The sequence below is a fragment of the Babylonia areolata genome, chromosome 1 (genome assembly GCF_041734735.1).
Source record: "Babylonia areolata isolate BAREFJ2019XMU chromosome 1, ASM4173473v1, whole genome shotgun sequence".
Taxonomy (NCBI): domain Eukaryota; kingdom Metazoa; phylum Mollusca; class Gastropoda; order Neogastropoda; family Buccinidae; genus Babylonia; species Babylonia areolata.
The window spans coordinates 68,300,217-68,319,217 of record NC_134876.1 but is presented as its reverse complement, the minus strand read 5'-3'; the positions used below and the strand labels follow the sequence as shown (position 1 = coordinate 68,319,217).

At 39.4% G+C, this 19,001-nt stretch overlaps 2 protein-coding genes across 2 annotated transcripts in view; one reads left to right on the top strand and one right to left on the bottom strand.

The window, feature by feature from the left end:
* The first annotated feature begins 5,764 nt into the window (after window positions 1-5,764).
* Window positions 5,765-12,704, top strand: LOC143293310 (transcription elongation factor, mitochondrial-like). The gene is made up of 4 exons (XM_076604115.1): window positions 5,765-5,869; window positions 8,225-8,602; window positions 10,104-10,253; window positions 10,877-12,704. The coding sequence occupies exons 1-4, from the start codon at window positions 5,831-5,833 to the stop codon at window positions 11,321-11,323; spliced, it is 1,014 nt and encodes a 337-aa protein (XP_076460230.1). The 5' UTR covers window positions 5,765-5,830; the 3' UTR covers window positions 11,324-12,704.
* Window positions 12,705-17,470: 4,766 nt separating this feature from the next.
* Window positions 17,471-19,001, bottom strand: part of LOC143286198 (dynein axonemal heavy chain 7-like) — a 126,956-nt gene continuing 125,425 nt past the window's right edge. The window contains exon 60 of the mRNA XM_076593833.1: window positions 17,471-18,058. Within this exon, the coding sequence (XP_076449948.1) occupies window positions 17,852-18,058 (207 nt within the window). The 3' untranslated portion in view covers window positions 17,471-17,851. The remainder of the gene's footprint in view (window positions 18,059-19,001) is intronic.

The following is a 19,001-nucleotide window of genomic DNA, read 5'->3' as shown; positions in this document are numbered from 1 at the left end:
ACAGTAAGTAACGATGACGAAAAACAGTAAGTGCCGACGACGAAGAACAGTAAGTGACGACGACGAGGAACAGTACTTGACGACGACGAAGAACAGTAAGTGACGACGACGAAGAACAGTACGTGACGACGACGAAGAACAGTAAGTGACGACGATGAAGAACAGTACGTGACGACGACGAAGAACAGTACGTGACGACGATGAAGAACAGTAGGTAACGACGACGAAGAACAGTACGTGACGACGACGAAGAACAGTAGGTAACGACGACGAAGAACAGTAAGTGATGACGACGAAGAACAGTACTTGACGACGACGAAGAACAGTAAGTGATGACGACGAAGAACAGTACTTGACGACGACGAAGAACAGTAAGTGATGACGACGAAGAACAGTACGTGACGACGACGAGGAACAGTACTTGACGACGACGAAGAAGAGCGAAGTGACAAACGACGAAGAACAGGTAACAGTAAGTAACGACGACGAAGAACAGTAAGTGACGACGACGAAGAACAGTACTTGACGACGACGAAGAACAGTAAGTAACGACGACGAAGAACAGTACTTGACGACGACGAAGAACAGTAAGTGACGACGACGAAGAACAGTAAGTAACGACGACGAAGAACAGTACTTGACGACGACGAAGAACAGTAAGTAACGACGACGAAGAACAGTACTTGACGACGACGAAGAACAGTAAGTGACGACGACGAAGAACAGTAAGTAACGACGACGAAGAACAGTACTTGACGACGACGAAGAACAGTAAGTAACGACGACGAAGAACAGTACTTGACGACGACGAAGAACAGTAAGTGACGACGACGAAGAACAGTACTTGACGACGACGAAGAACAGTAAGTGACGACGAAGAAGAACAGTACTTGACGACGACGAAGAAGAGCGAAGTGACGACGACGAAGAACAGTACTTGACGACGACGAAGAACAGTAAGTGACGACGACGAAGAACAGTACTTGACGACGACGAAGAACAGTAAGTGACGACGACGAAGAACAGTAAGTGACGACGACGAAGAAGAGCGAAGTGACGACGACGAAGAACAGGTAACAGTAAGTAACGACGACGAAGAACAGTTCGTGACGACGACGAGGAACAGTGACGACGAAGACGAAGAACACTGTCCACAACGACGACGAGCACTTGAACAGCCCAGGACCAGGCCAGAGAACGCTGGCGACGGGAGGCAGTGGCGGGCGGCAGCAACCCACGGAGGCTGGCAGTGGAATTCCAGGGAAGACAGCGGATGGTCAATGGAAGGGTAGGGAAGTCAGTGGATGGACAGGGAAGTCAGTGGAAGACATGGAAAGTGGGAACGCAGACTCTTTGGTGTAAAGATTTGAGATCAGGTAGGATCACCATTGTGTTCAGCTTCCACAAGAATGTAAATGGACAACGCATAATGATACACTGGGAAGTGATCATCTTCCGATCATCACGACTTTTAATGAAACTGAAAGATACACGGAATTTCAAAAAGACAAAGTCCCAAAGTATAACTATAAAGATGCTGACTGGGAGAAATTTGAAAGTATGTTTGCTTTCAAAAACACGGAGTCCGTAAACACTGGGGATATAGATAATTTATATTCCTTCTTTACTGACACCATATTACAAGCCGCCGATATATCAATCCCAAAATGTAATTCGCTTAAATCAATCGCTTAGGAAATATTTGGTGGACGCCAGCCTGTGAAGCAGCAGTAAATGATAAAAAAACGAAGTTTATAATATATATGAAAAACAAGTCACAAGAAAATCTTATTGAAAAGAAAAGGGCAAACCATTATAGTAACATTGTCATTGCACAGGCTAAAAGACGATATTGGTCCTCATTCTGTAATAATAAGTTATCCAGTCATAAAGATACTAGAAAGGTTTGGAAAAAATTCAATGAAATGAAAGAAGGTGTAAATCTGTCATCTTGCCCAATTAAGACAGAAGACAAAGAATTTCCGTCCAGTGCAGAGAAAGCAGAAACATTTGTAGAAATCTTCTGTCTATGCGATTGGAAGGTCTATCGCCTAAAATGAGTAAACACAGAACCGAAGAAGAGAGCAAAAGTGATTATTCACTGAGATCCAAGTCCCGATAACAGTCAATACATCAATGCTCCACTCACACTCAGTGAGGTTAAAGACGCATTACTATCCCTCCCTAAAAAGAAAACATCTGTAGGACTTGACGCGGTCTCAAATGAGATGCTTAGACCAGAAAATTTTGTTGTTTTGTTATTTAAACTTTTTCAAAAGTGCTGGATTGATGGTTTAATGCCAGCACAATGGAAACAGTCTATTGTAATACCAGTTCATAAACAAGGAAAATGTAAAATAGATAAGAACAGTTACAGGCCAATTGCGCTAACATCACATACAGGTAAGCTGATGGAAAGAATAATTTTGAGAAGACTATTGCCGTACTATTGCCGTAAAAATAGAATTATCCCAATTAATCAAGCAGGCTTTCAGAGAGGTGGATCTGCAATTGATAATTTGGTTAAACACATGTAAAACAACAATTTGCTAGAAGAAAAAACGTTCTTGCAACTTTCTTTGATATAAAGAAAGCCTATGATCAAGTTTGGCATGCAAAGTTACTCTTTAAACGGAAATATGTTGGCTTTTCAGGGCGTCTCTATAATTATATCAAAGATTTCCTGACTAAAAGACGTATACAAGTACGAGTCGGAAATACGTACTCAAATCCTAAGACTCTTCACATGGGATTACCCCAGGGTTCTGTTATTGCCCCTGTTCTATTTAACATCTTGCTGAACGACTTACCCCAACACTTATCAAAAGACGTGATCCTAGTGCAATACGCAGATGATATATGTATGTGGATGAATGTAACTATGAAAAGAAATACATCAAAAAGGGCATTAAACTATATTAAGAAAACATACCAAAGAGAAATAGATAAACTGAATAAGTATATTGTCGACAATGGTCTTACATTATCAGCAGAAAAAACTCACATTATGCTTTTTAACAATGGTAATAATCCAGAAGAGTTACCAACATTTAAAATTGAAAATGAGCCCATTCAGTACAGAGATATGATAAAATTTTTAGGCTTAATGCTTACTTCAAAACTAGCTTGGAATGCCCATATTGAATATATAATAACAAAAGCAAGAACATGTTTAAACTTGCTCAAAGTTATAAGTAAACAGTACCGGGGACAAGACACAACGATATTGAAACATTTATCATCATCACTTATTCGATCCAAACTATCGTATGGACAAGAAGTCTTTTTCAATGCTCCAAAGTATTTGTTAAAGGAACTTCAAAGCATTGACTGTAAAGCATATAGACTTGCCCTTGGCGTACCTTTCCACGCATCAACCCTCGAAACATATAAAGAAATAGGAGAATTACCTTTGGATGAATACCGAAACCTGGCATGTGCTAAATACGTATTGAGAAGCTCAACAACTTAAAATTTTACATCGGAGGAAGTAAGAATTACATCTGAAAACAACTTCCCCAAAAGAGCTAAAACGATATCTTATCTAACACCAATTGGCACGTTTGTGTCGCACCTTTTCCAAAAGTCCGAAATTAATCCAGATAATGCAGACACGCAGAAAACAGTAAGTCCATACCCCATTTGGGAGATGAGTAAAGCACAGTTTGATATCAATCATACTGACATTGCAAAAAAAGACAATCCAAATATCATGGCAATAGATACCGTGACCACTTACATATTTACACAGACGGCTCTCCTAGACAATGGCCAAGCAGGTTCAGCTTTCGTTATACCAAAACTGAAAACAGAACGATCATACCATATTGGTAAAGATCGATCAATATTCACAGCTGAACTTATCGCTGTTCTTATGGCTTTAAATTATATTCTTGATCTTCCAGTTTGCCTTCTTCAAGTCTTATTTTGTGTTGATTCAAAATCTGTATTATATGCTTTAAACTCATCAAATTGTAAGAACAAGTCCAAAATAATAATAGAAATAAATCACATTGTACATCTTTTGAATTTGAGAAGAACACATATAACTTTTTGTTGGGTTCCTTCTCACCTTGGTCTCCTATATAATGAATGAGCTGACAGGGCTGCAAGAAAAGGTGCAAAACACCAACAGGGAACCACAGACCTTTATGTGCCTTTGTCTGTACAAGAGGGGTACCGCTTACTAGAAAAAGCATCATGGAGCAAAGTTAGGGAAGTATACCAGCAAAATAGCAAAGTTTTAAATAAAAGTATAAATAATATTCAACAACCGGAATCTATCAATCAATCAAGTACATTCAGTAATTTATTCAGATTAAGGCAAATTCAGGCATTATCAAACAGGATAAAGCTGAACGCTTTTATAACAAAGTTCAGCAGAGATGTTAAATGCATATGTGGAGAATCTGTTTCAAGCAAACACATACTCTTTGAATGTCAGAGTCTGAAATCATTTTTACCAAACTTCTCGGAAAATTCTTTTGAAAGTGTTTTTGACAATTTCAAGATGTTTATCTGCTATTGCAGAAGGTTTGCTGCATAGTCCAATTGGACATTTGTTATAGTTGTTTGATGTTAGCGTTTCCTTCTATATTGTGCCTATGTCTCCCCTTTTAATGTCTTATTTTTTCCAGTGCTCTGTATCTTTCCCCACCACACACACACACATATGCGCACACATACATACACACACATCATTCATCACCCTCTGCCCAGTACCGTTCCCACCACCACGCTCCGCCCTCCACCCCCCCCCCTTTTTTTTTTCTTTCGTCTAATATCACTTAAAGTGGAAGACGTTAAACTGAAGACTACTACTACTACTACTACTACACACACACACACTGACACACACACACACACACACACACACACACACACACACACACACACACACACACACTGACACACACACACACACTGACACACACACACACACACACTGACACACACACACACACACACACAGACACACAGACACAGACACACACACACACACACACACACACACACACACACACACACACACACACACACACACACACACACACACACCTGACTCATTTACATGTAATGTGACGGTGTGTGTGTGTGTGGCACAAGATCATGATGACGCGTTCTCCGCATTTCTGTTGTGTTCAAGTTGTAAATGTTGACAATCCAATTCAGTCTAATCCACACAGTCAGTACAATACAATACAATTCAAAGCAACGCAACGCAACGCAACGCAACGCAACCCAACCAACCCAACCCAACACAACACAATACAATACAATACAATACAATACAATGAAACGTCCATTTGGATTTGTTCAGTTGTGGTCCTGCCTGCTGGCTGGCTCCTGTCAAGTTCATATAGCGCATGGAAATTATGGCTGAATCTCGCTTGAATAAAAAGAAGAAAAAAGAAGAAGAAGGGGGGGAAGAAGAAGAAAGAAGAAAAGAAAAAAAAGGAAGTAAACAGGAATGGGAGACAACATGTACAGTACATTATTTTGCTGTTTGAATAATTACTTCCCTTGAATTGTTCACAAATCGCTCGCCAAATGTTTACAGCACAAAGACGGCCTTGTTTCTGTTTTGATTCTGTCATGTCAATCATAACTTTTTTAGCCCTCTAGAAACTGATTAAATACCATAATAATGTGGCGTTTTTATTTTTATTATTATTATTTAAAAAAAAATACAATTGACCAAAGCAATCCAATCAGAAACGAAAATAGCCTTACATGCTCAGACATTTCCGTTTCCTGAGGGGCAGACAACAACAGCCACAGAAACAGAAAGTTGGAAAAACGACCCCTGAGAATTTGGGGAACAACCGACATGGCAGTCAGTTTGTGCAAATTTCGATACGTAAATTCAGTAAGTATAACCGGAAAATGATAAATATCGAACTTACACCCGTTTTCCTGTAGTGATGGAATTTTTTTTTCTTCTGAACAACGGCTCGAAAATGTAAGATTCATAATCAAAAGTTAAACGACCAGACATTTTGAGGTCGCTGTTGCAAATGTGGACATGGCAACAGTTGCTATTCAACGACAGTTGGACAGATCTTTTGCAGTGATAATATACGATTGATATCAACGACCTAGCAACGCGAGTCATTTCCACGACACGCCTTTTAGTTTTAGCAGAAGACAAGGATTTAGCCGAAGACACCTTCTTCTTCTTCTTCTTCTTCTGGTGTGTAGCCACAATCAACACGTTGATTATTTTGCCACATATTGGGGGGTTTCCGCAAACCAGTTGCTTGAAAAAATTTTAAAAAAATAAAGAAAAATAAAGAGAAAGATGTTCTATGTGGATTGATTTTATACCTGTTTGGAAAACATCTTGCAGGTAAACATTTACTCCAATCACATTCGCACTCTCCCTCCTGCCCACTAACTGGATCAGAGGGGACAAGAAGTGACAGGCAGGCATCCTATTGATGGTCCCTGGCACCCCCCGCTGCAGCACCCTCATTCCAGCACTCCCCCTGCCCACTACTTACCTAAACATTCACTCTCACATTCAAACCCGACATTGCTGTAATTTATGGTTTTGCCTATTCTTGGAGTTTCGCAGCAGCAAGACTGTCAAGAGTGGCGACCTTGAGGTGAGAGGTGACTCTGCTTTTGAAGCTGCTGCGGGAGTCTGCCTCAACAATGTCTGCTGGGAGTTCATCCCACTCACGAATGGCACGTGGGAAGAAAGAAAAGGCCGATACTGCTGTTTATGATTCACAAGCCGTTGGAATTGTTGGTCATGTGATCTTCGGTCTCTCATAACTGGTTTTTGGACACTTTTGTTGACTTGCACCAGGTCGTTGTGTATTTTGTACAACATTGTGACCCTTGCTGCTTGACGTTTCAGGAGAGGCAGCCACTTGAGCTTTTCAAGCATGTCCGTTACACTTGCATGCCGATGGTAGCGGTTGAGGATGAATCGGGCTGCTCTTCTTTGGATGTTCTCTAATTTCTTTATGCATCCTGTCTTGTGTGGGTCCCAAACTGAGCTGGAGTGTTCTAACAATGATCTTACGAAGGTTAGATAAGCATTTTCTCTAAGCCTTTTACTGACGCTTCATTGAACGCTGCCTTTGACGATCACAAGGTTCAGCAGGCTGAACTACTGAAACTAGAAAGCTGAAGTTGTATACAGTATGACTTTTTAAAGTTTGTGGTAGCTGAAAATGTTTGCTCTTCCTGTACCTTCATTACCAGTTCCAACGGCCTACCAACACTGTCTAGAGGCCTGAAATAGGGGTGGGTGGCCCCAGCCCCCTTGTCCAGTCCCCTTAGTTAGGCACTGACTACCCAAACAAACCCCACAACACAACAGCAAACCGGAACCTTTGTATAATGTCAGAATCTTCAACTTGATGAAGGCGGGCAGATACGAAAGAAGAAGAAGAACCTCATTTGTGTTCTGTTTAAAAGATGATGCTATTGCTAACCACTGATCACACCACCGACTGAACCTATTCTTTCTTCTCATGATATTTAAACAAATATTATTTGGATGTTATGAGGATAGTATTTGTGTTTGACTGGAATTATTTCATGATCACTTTGTGCACTTCTATTGTGAATACCAAATTATAAGCAGAGTCATTTGTCCAAATACAGTTCATTCATGTTTGTTTGGTTTATTTATTTATTTATTTTTTATAGAGCATTTTAATGCAATCATCAAGTCATGGATTGATATAGATTTTTCTGTTCAAGAGCATATTAACTTATTTTTGCTTGAGTTAGGATGTGTTGTCTCCCTCTTTTTCACAGCCCAATGTCTGATGGATACTTCTGTGTAGTGCCTGTCTTGGTCAGAGACCAACGTCTAACTTAAGCGCTTTGCAAACAGTAATTTGCACAACAGGCTGCCCCTCCCCCCCCACCACACAAATGTACACACACACATACACCCACCCACCCACACACACCTGCACACACTTGCACACACACAGCACTAAACACACATGCACACATGTATTAAAGTGGGTTTTACTGCAAAATTTTGCCAGGGACAACTCTCCGTTGTTATGGGTTGTTTTACATGTGCTTAATGAATGCTGCACACAGATTATCTTGTCTCTCTCTTTTCTGAAAAGTAAGTTCAGTCTGCATATAAGTATGCATTTTGTTAGTATATTGGATGATATCCAAATCTTTTTTTCTTTTTTTTTTTTGCATTCACTTTGCTATACATGTATTCTCTCTGCATAATTTCCAGGCAGTCTTCAGGAACCTGGTGCGGCCACTTACCACCAAGCCTTCCCAGACCTCCAAACATGTCCTGGATGAGATGTTCAGTGACGTGGAGAGAGACCGGATTCTGGAATGCTTCAACCGCTGCACCCCCGAGGAGCTGCAGTTCACCAAGCAGCTGAGCCACCAGAAAGCTCTAGCCGTTGTCAAGTATCGGGAGAGAAATGGGGATTTCGGCAGTCTCTCAGAAATTCTGCGAGTGCCTGGTGTGGGCATCCTTGGCCTGCAGAAGCTGTGTACGACGATGAAGGCACTGGATTACGCTGCTGTGCAGAAGCTGAGGGAGAAGCTGGACATGGAGACTGTGAAACCGAGCCCTCCTCTGTCTGAGAACCTGCAACAGGTAATGATATATATCATTATACGTATCTATAGGTGCTTGGTGACAGTGGTGGGAAATGGTTATTAGTTCCTTGATCAGTGTGGTTTTGGTTTCACTTTCAAGGAGCTGTCAGAGTGTATGGACGGATCTGTATGAGCGTACACCACGTCTGCTGTAAGAAAAATGAAAAAAAAAGTGTAGTGAAAAAGCAAAAGGATTGTTGCATTTGACTATACGTGGGGTAATTTGATTTTGTAATAGTGCTGTATTAATCAATAGATATTGACAACTGTTACCAATGGTTTTATGTTTGTTTATTATTGGTAAGTGTGTTCTGCCCAATTTGAAATTCAAAGAATACAGTGATTTAACTCACTCCGGACGATGGAACGCTATAGCGTTCCTGACGTAAGGTAGCGTTCCAGATGACGGAAAGTTATAGCGGTTTTGACAATTTAAAATTTGCCCATGTTTTCCTCATGGGGTAGCATAAAAATCACAGCTACACCGGGCATTGCGAACGTGTTAAGGGTTGAATAGAAAGTTTCTTCGTGAGGTTTCTGTGACTATACACACACTGACCAGCAGTTGACCTTGGTACCCCACATGACAAGTTAATCTGCATATGTATCGAAAAATGGCATCACAGGCGATACAAGTGGAAATTTTTTGAACAAACTAGATCTTGACAGTGGCTATTTATTGCTGCTGAAGTGATTGAAATGCTTCAAACTGAAGGTTTCGACGTCGATGAGGGTGATGAAGACATTGAATAAAGTGTCTGCAGTGAAGAAAGTTACCAGCAAGAAGATTCTGACAGTGACTCAGCTTCTGAGGGCTGTGAAGAGAGGGAGGTGTACAGGCGATGTTAGAAAAGGGGTGCGTCAAGTACAGGGAGTTTCATTCAGTTACTTTTTGTTTTGTATTTTTTGTGATTTTGTTCCTAACCCTAACAAATGGGTTATGTGCAGGGGAAAGCAAGGGAGAAAACTATTTGTCTGGAGTGAGTTAATTTAATTAAAAAGACTAACAGTCCACGGACTTATGAGTTATCTGCTCGTATGCACACACACACACACACACACACACACACTGATGCTGAAAAGAAGAGTAATGTCACGGATGAGCTCCAAACATTTGCTATCATATTCATACTGAAATCTTTATGCACACAAAAACAAATCATATATTGTTCATATTGTCTAGCCAATGATTAGTGTTAGTGCTTTTAGACAAGAATGATGCTATGTAATGTGTTTGTGTATGTGTGTGTGAATTTTTGTGTGTGTGTGTGTGTGTAGTGGGGATGTTATGTGTCTGTTTATGGGTGTGTTTGAGTGTTTGTGTGTTAATGCTTATTGGTGTATGTATGTGAATGTCCATGTGTATGTGTGTGAGGGAGATTCTTTATGAATATTGTTGTGTGTGCATGTGTCTGTGTCTATGTGTGCACTCCCATTTATTGTTTAAGAATTGATTATTCATCTAATTAAACGATTTATGCTCCACTGTGTGCATGAAGAATTTGTCCTCGCTGGTGGCGGTGGAGTTGCACACAGACTGTGTGACCTTCGCCCAGATGTCAAGGGGTTTAACTCTGGAGGCCTGGGACATGATTCCTCTGTTTGAGAAACCTTTTCAGCGAGTCGACCATGTGCAGTTCTTAGACAAAGTAAGGAGACATAAGTGTGGTTTGCTGGAAAATTTGTATTATTAGTAGTATGAATGACAGATGCCTACAATAAATTGTTATGTTTGGATATATAATATTAACACAGCTGTTGATTATGTTATTATGACAGTTAATACTTTCATGCTGGGTTCTCCGTTTTTAGATATGATATTTCTTGTTATCTTTGGAAAGCATTTTGGACAATTTTTATGAGAATAATAAATTAACAGTTTCTTACAATCATGTTGATTTTTTTTTTTAATCTGGCAGATTTGAGTTAATGATGATAATAAATTGTGTACTTTGCACTGCAAAAGAATAGTTCTTCATTATTAGCGTACATGTTACCAGAATTCAGGTAGCATGTATATTTTGGTGATACATACATTTTCAGCATGTCTAATTATAAATGTTCATATGTTGTCGCATTACTTTTATTCAATATCATTTTTATCATTTCTGTTACAAATTAACCTTTAAATGTTTGAAGCATCTCTCTCTCTCTCTCTCTCTATATATATATATATATATATATATATATGTATATTTGTATGATTCAATCCGCCACAAAGATGTAATCAAACTTACTTTCTTTTTTTCTTTTCTTTTTTTTTGTCCTCCAGTTGCTGCAAGTGGTGGAGAGGCTTCCCAAGTCCGAGGTGTACGTATTCGAAGGGAAGATCTACCGCTACACCAACCTGCGGGTGGTCCCCTACCTGACCAACCTGCGCATCCTGGAGGCGATGCTGGTGACTCTACTGAACACCGACCTGTCCACCAGCAGGCAGCACAGGGCCTACTTCCTCAAGCCCAACTCGGTCATGCGTTTCTTCAAGCTGTCCGTTGGCGGGGAGAGGGTCAGCGGGCAGCACATCGTGCGAGAGCTGCAACGCGGAGGGGGAGCGGATGTAGGGGACAGCTTGGTTGGGGACGTGGAGGTGGGGGGTCCCATGTGGGACCAGTTCCTGGGGGAGAAGTCGCTGGGCCAGGAGCGCCTGACCAACTGCCTGCTGCTGGCCGTGGCTTTTTACAAGCTGGTGGTGCACCGGACTCACTCTCTACAGTTCTAAGCTGTTTAGTGGGGATGTGTGTGTGGGTGTGTGTGGAACTGGTGTGTTGGTGTGGCTTGCGTTTGCATGCTTGTGTCGGTGTGTGTATATGCATGTGTGGGTGTGGGTGGGTTCGCTGAGCATGGCCCGTTTTCGTTTTTTGTTTTTAATAGGTAATCATTTGAATCTGTGCAGACTAAGAAACTCTCGCAATTCGCCACAGAGATCTGTAATATAATTATAAAAGGCAGTGTTTGATGTTCATTGAAACTGCATTATGTTCCAAATGTACTTAAACTAATGGATAGATGAAGAGATCATTTTGCTTTAGACCTACTCACAGATACAGTGAAGTATGTTTTGTGTCAGAAATATGGTTTATTAAAGTAAAAATTTGTGTCATGTGCTGTGCTTAGGTTGAAAAGCATGGGGTTCCCAGGAAGTCTTTTACTGTAATTCTAGTTAGTCCCAGACTACCTTCAGAAGGTCACTTTAAAGCTGCACATTCTTATCAAATCTGCATTGTTGCACACATACAAAAGCAGGCATACCATACTTGTCTTGGTTTCTGGGAGAACTAGTGAAGGGAATGAACTCTGACTTCATATCAGATGATCATGGCATCACACCAAAGCTCCCATACATGATTTTCACTCTGTACTTGTTCTTGAAATTTTTTAGGATATCCCAGGGAAACACCCATTGAACAATCATTGCATCCTTTCATTTTTCATAACATCAGGGATGCATGTGTATGCATTACAAGAAGCCCTGCATATTCAGTTTATGACTGGATCAGGAAATTGTGTTTGCAGAAGATTCAGTTGATAAAATAAGGATCTGGAAAAGGAATTGTGTTCAGTGTTATACACACTCAATTTGATAACTTGTGAAGAAAACTGTATGTGACTGACATTTCATCATATAATAACTAGAGAGGGTGTTATGTGCCACATTTTATACCTGCTGCAAGTACCTGTGGTGTGTTATTTGTGCAATGTTCTATATACATTTAGTGTAACGATGTGGTGAGGAATTTCTGTGGAAATGGTTAATATCATGAACCAGTTTGGAAATGTTTTTCTAGATTGTGCACATTGATCCTGTTTTTATCTTTTATTAAATGTGTATTTTTGTTTGTGTGTGTGTGTGTGTGTGTGTGTGTGTGTGTGTGTATTAACTACACAAAGTTTCAGTTACTGTCGTGGTCAACAGTTCTTGATAAATGTTCCAATAAGAAGTCTTAAAGACTTGACTATTTATCTAAAATGTATAGCATGTACTATAAAGTCTTTCAGTTGTGTTGTTAGCGTGCTTGTCCTTTTTGTTTGGTCTCCACTTTTTTCCTTCAGTCATCCCAGTAGGATACTTTTATGGATTAAAGCTGTCACTCTCATTGAGAAATGAAAACCATTGTGGTCCATGTGCACATGTATATGTTTGTATGCGTGTGGACAGCGGTTTCAGATTGACCAATGGATGTATATTTTTACCATGATTAAGAGTGAAATCTTAACAAGACAAGAAGCGGCAGTTGTAAACAATAAACAAGTTGCAACCTATGCTAATAGAAAATATAAAAAAGAAAATAAAAGAAAAAAAAGTGCAGGCAGGAGTTGAGAAAAAAAAAGTGCAGAAAGGAATCAAAACAGTTCTGATGACAAAAAAAAAAAAAAAAAAGCCTCATGCCTGAGGCGCAACTTACAGATTCTTCAAAAAATCAATGTTAAAAAAAAAGTTGGAAGGGTGTATGAATAATTAAAAATGATAATATGTAGAACTGCTTCAAAATGTGTACTATATGTCGACCACAATGCATTATTATGAATGGGAAATAACACACTCTTCATATATTCATTCACACTTACATGAAAATTGAAAACATGTGACATTATTTCAAAAGAAAACTTTTATTTCAATTTTAAAACAGCAACAACAACAAAATATATCTTCAGAGTCAAGTTAGTTTTCTCTATTTTTCATAACTAGAGTAATGGACGGAATGTCCTAAACTTCTTGTGCATGTGAAATGCCATGAAATAAGTGGTGTGACATAAATGGTTTTCATATATCAGTTATCACAGTTCAATAAATAAATGTTCTTCTCTCACTGAAAGTGATCATTTGTATATATGTAAAAAGATACTTTTTGCAATGGTAACAGTTTAAAAAGCACTGCAAAGTTAGCAGAAATATCTATAAATCATTTCATCAAATGTATATGTTGAAATAAATAGTGATGGTGCCATATGCTAAAGATTCTGTGTTCCAGAGATTCAAGTTGTCCATAATTGAAAAAAAAAGGTATATAAATTAAGGACAAAATAACCAAAATGATCAAATAAAGTAAAAATGAACTTAGATGAAAAACAAACTGAAATGATTTTTTTTTAAATGACTATAGACACAAAAAGAAACATATGAAGACATATTGATGAGGTTAACTAGATTCTTTGATGTAAAAAAAAAAAGAAAAGAAAAAGAAAAAGCAACCATCATTATGACCATATCAACAGTAAATCATCCTAAAAATACAAACAACCTGTTACAAGATTATATATAATATTAATATAGTTCATGAAACAAGGTACAATCTATAAAAGAATTAGTATAAATCTACAAAGCGAAAAATGCAAGACATCAAAAGTGTATTTTCAGAAAAAAGCAAAATCAACAAACTTATTCCATGTGCACACAAAATCAGTGGAGTGCAGTTGATAAGAGTCTGCGTAATAAAAGAATATATGGTTTATGGCAGCGATTTTTCACATTCCACACCTTTGTAAAGAGGACTTTTTGAATAAAACGTGTGAACCTTTAGGTCTAGTACCAGATGAGTGAACTGCTCTGTCACCTACCTCTTGAACATGCCTCACCTCACCTCACCTCACCTCTCCCGTAGTCTGGGTTCAGACCGTTGGGGCACCGCTGCTGACCTGGCCACCACTCCTCTCCACTCTTCACGGTTTTCTGATTTCCTCAGGGCGTCACCGAGCGTCAAGCCTGTCCACCCCCGGATGTTGTCTTCCCATCTCTTCTTCTGCCGTCCTCTCCTTCTGCCTCCTTGTACGGTGCCTTGCAGGAACGTTTTGGCAAGACCAGATGATCGGGAGATGTGTCCATACCATCTAAGTTTGCGTTTTTTCACTATGGACAGAAGGTCTTCGTAGGGTCCAATACTTTGCTGGATTCTGTTCTTCACTTCCGTGTTAGTGATGTGGTCTCTGTAGACTGAACTAATCTCCCAAGACTGACAGGTGCCTATCAGCTAAGATTACAATCTTGGTTCTACTAAGTCCATTAATCAAGTCAAAGCAATTGGGTATCTCAGTTTATACACGCAAAAAGAATACTCTGGCTGATCTTGACAGTGGTCAATGTTGTGATAGAATGTGAGTGCACACTGTCTGGTTGGCTTTCTCACATTCAGACACCATTTACAATTTGACACAATGTTCTGAGACTTCATTTCAATATTTGTGTGTGTGTATGTGTCCCCCACCTCCCCTCCCCTCCAAATTTGTGCAAATTGGACTCCACATACAAATAAATATATTTCAAATGCATCCAAAAGAATGCAGACCATAAACAAAATAGACATGCAAGTAATATTGACACTTGTTTGGACTAGATAAAAATAAATAATAATATACAACTGAATAAAAACTTTAAAAAAGTGAAAAAATAAAAGCTTGAACACATTACTAATATGGAACAAAACTTGGGACAAAATTGGAACACTTTGGTGATGTCGTGGCATAAAATGCAGTCAATAAATCTCACAGTCACAGCAGCAAATGAAACAAAAAACAAAAAAAAAATATCATCAAAAGTAAAAGAAAACAAAGCTGTCATGATTTTATAATACTGACAAGGAGTGAATGAGCTGGCATGAAAATGCAAGTGGTATTCATTAGATAATCCTTCACTGTCTTTGGTTTCGTGATAGACTACATATACTCTTGTGTCAGCCTGATCACACTGTTGTGTAATGTAAACATTTTGAGACAAATCAAGAACCTTGAGACAGTGAAAATTGTACATTGTTGACACCCTGAAACATATTTCCACCAATGCACGTCACCATCATCAGCTCCAACAGGCTAGGCATCCCAGTTTACCGAAAAGTTTCGAGATGCTATCTCGTCCACTTGTTTTGTTTTTACAGCTGTACTGAAAGGAGGAGGGGCAGTGGTCCTACAATACACTAGGCTGAATGGCAAACACTTACAATTACAGTATCATGGCAAATAATCAACGAATGTGGTATTCCCGGGAATCCATTATAATTACAGTATAATTGTAAGCAATTAACAAATGTGTAGGAAGAAAACCAATCACAGGGATACTCTGATCACAGTGATATTCCACAACAGAAGAAAAATGTCATTTCATTTTACAGCTGAACACTCATAAAGTACAGTAGACAACCCATGTTATTTTTCTTCAGCAAGTATTTTCCTGTAGGAGTTAAACTGATAACTATGGCATATCAATGGGAAGATGTGAGCCTGTGAAACTGTCCAATGAAAGCCCAGAAAGATACAACAAAAAACATTTCTCATTATCAGCTCTGAAGTAGTAACAAATATATACATTTAACAATTTTACAAGTTATGGAGAAACTGGAAATATCACAAAGGTAAGAAAGAGATGGGAAGAGACAGAGAAATTGGTGCAAAGACGGATGGAGAGATGCAGACAAAAAATGACACGAAAAACAAACAGAAGATCAATGAGAAAAAAAATATATAAAAGAAATAGAGCAAAACAATTCATCCATGTACTGAGTCTCATATAATTCCAAGTGATACCAACAAACTTACAGCAGTGTCATGCACAATCTGTACTCTTGTGTTCCTTACATATTTCGTTCAAAAAGCAGACCCCCTTTTCCTACAGGTGTTCACAATTTCAAACAAAGCCACAACATCCATTGGCTGATTCTGAGAGGGGTGTCTTGAATTTGGAACAAAGTAAGGCCCAAACTTAGATGATGCCCTGACATCTATTTGGGGTTCAAACTAGCACATGTTTCACAATGTGGAAAAATCAAAATTATGGACACTTCCCAGTTAAAAACTGTTGAATAGATTTCTCTATTTTTTCTGGTTCTGGAAATCAAAAAGTGGTTTTGTTTTTTAATGGGAACCAACTGTTTTGCTTGGGTGAAATCATTAGATGGGACTGGACTGGAACAAACAGATAAATTGTCTGTCTGACTAAAAAAGACTGAGGTTAATCTTGAAGAATTAAAAGGGATACGGTGGGCGTTTTAAAGTCTGGATTGCAAGATGACACAGATTTCATACAAAGAAACAGAAACTAAGCTTATGGGCAAGGCTTGTGATTGAGGAAATGTTTTCCAGTTTTCGTCGTCGTTTAATTTAAAAAAAAATTTTTTATACAAAATTTATTAATCTAATTGCTTTGTTTTGTTTCTTTGTTTATGTTAGACACTCATCTCACATTTCAGCTGCAATGCCATTTGATGACTTCAACATTTAATGAAGAAATGAAGAAGAGAAAACAAAACAAAATGACTAACCCCCCCCCCCCCCCCCAAAAAAAAAAACCCACCAAAAACAAAAAAAAACAAAAAAGCAAACTGTCATCAATTTGTTTGCATCACCGCTGTTAATATTCTTGCTTAAACTAACACGAATATTGCAGAGCTGAAAAGTTTATAACTTTCTTTCAGTTTTTTTTAGAGTTTTATTCTTGTAAGGACACCAAAAAAAAAACAAAAAGCACAAAAACAACCTAGTAAGACAGAAGAAAAAAAGAAAATCTCCATGGCAAATGGCTGCTGTTTCTATAAACATTTCAATCCAGGGAAGTGAAGTGGAGGGCTATGGCTATCAAACCAGGAGGCGAAATTGCACTGACTCTTAGTGCTGAAGCCTTGGAGACTAGTTAAGCCTTTGGGAACCACCCCAACGCTGACTGACCTAAAACCCTCTTGGCCGAGAGAGTGGGGATGTAACTTGGGTGAGACACTCTCAACAATAATCAAATTCTAGCCCAGAAAGTTGGGACAGCAGTTGCCTCCTGTGCTGTTCTGATAGTCATAGTAGTCAAACATTGCTTCCTATACAGGTGGACACATTACCACTTGTCCTCCTCTACTCCATGTGTGATGACAATGGCAGGTGCGCCAACAAAGACTCCACCAACACCATCCTCTCCCCTTCCCCTACCCTCACCCCCACACTCCTATCCATCTGTCCCTGTAATAAACTCGTCCAGTAAAGCCGCCAGGTGAAAGAGAGAAAAAACAGAAGAAAAGTTTATAACTTTCTTTCAGTTTTTTAGAGTTTTATTCTTGTAAGGACACCAAAAAACCAAAAAATACAAAAACAACCTAGTAAGAAAGAAGAAAAAAAGAAAATCTCCATGGCAAATAGCTACTGTTTCTATAAACATTTCAACCCTGGCACACATGAAGCGCATGGCTTCGTGCCTGACGAGAGAGAGGGGAACGGTCCCTCCCCAACTCCCATCCCACCCACAACCTCACCAGGCCCACACAACCTGTCCGTGAGTCTTCTAATCGTTCAGCTGGCATAGAAGGGCCACACCACGGCCAATCCAGTGCTGCTGCGGCTTGTCCGAGGGGATCTGCATGCTGATGACAAAGTTGGTGGAGTGACCTGTGGTGGACAGGGTGCCACGACGCTCGCTGGTCTTGTACACGGGACACGTGTAGGCGTTGGTCTCCGGCAGGTCTGACCGCTTGCAGGGCTTCAGCCACATCTAGTAACAATAATGATGATGATAATAATTTTTAAATAAAGTATCTATACCGTACTGAATCTTTTGCAGAGACAAATCAAAATGATCAAACACAAGTCATTTGCATTCACACATAATTCTGATTTAGGGGGATGAAAGACAAAATTTATAAATCTATGTAGATATTCAGCTAGAGAAACTGGACTGGAAAGAGTGTGTGTGTGGAGAGGGGGGGGGGAAGGAGCTATTTTGGAACTTTTTTTCTCTTTTTTTTTTCCCCCTAAAGCTAGACTTGAAAGAGCTGAGTGCAGAGATTGGACAATGCGAAAGAGGTAGCTCATTCCAAATGCAAGATCCAGAATCAGGGAGTGGCTGCTTACTGTGGATTGTTTGAATCTGGAAACAGGAAAGCAGAGTGGAACTGAAGCTGATTATAGAAAGCAAGATGTGGTGCAGAGGTCAAGGCAGCTACAGAGATAGGAAGAGGCAAATTTGTTAAAACATTTATGGCATAGACTGCTGATCTTGTACTGGAGACAGGAAGGGGCAGATTTGTTAAAACATTTATAGCATGGACTGCTGATCTTGTACTTTATTCTCTGTGAGACAGGGAGTTAATGAAGAGATTGTAAGAGAGGAGTGATGTGCTCAGATCTGTTGTTTATAAGGATTAGTCAGGTGGCAGAGTTATGCAGGCATTGCAGGGAGTGTGAATCAAATGGCTCTGTGAGGGCCAACTGAACTAAGAGCTCTGATGGTAAGGAATAAGACACTGACCCTTCATAAAAAAAAGAGTTCATTTTATTGTATGTATGCACACAGTCATTTGTGCCTTTTTTTTCTCATTGAAGAGGCACTGATAATGCCAGCAAATATGAAACTATTGCAACAATAAACTGAATTAATTCGTAACACCAGTTACAGCGCAGTGACCATTAAATGAGAATTTACATGTCAATGCCAT

Bases quoted from the DNA above. Each gene is read 5' to 3' on its own strand.
- LOC143293310 (XM_076604115.1), top strand. From the start codon at position 5,831: ATGGCAGTCAGTTTGTGCAAATTTCGATACGTAAATTCA. The intron at 5,870-8,224 runs GTAAGTATAACC...CATAATTTCCAG, and splicing joins AATTTCGATACGTAAATTCA to GCAGTCTTCAGGAACCTGGT. The intron at 8,603-10,103 runs GTAATGATATAT...GTGTGCATGAAG, and splicing joins TGTCTGAGAACCTGCAACAG to AATTTGTCCTCGCTGGTGGC.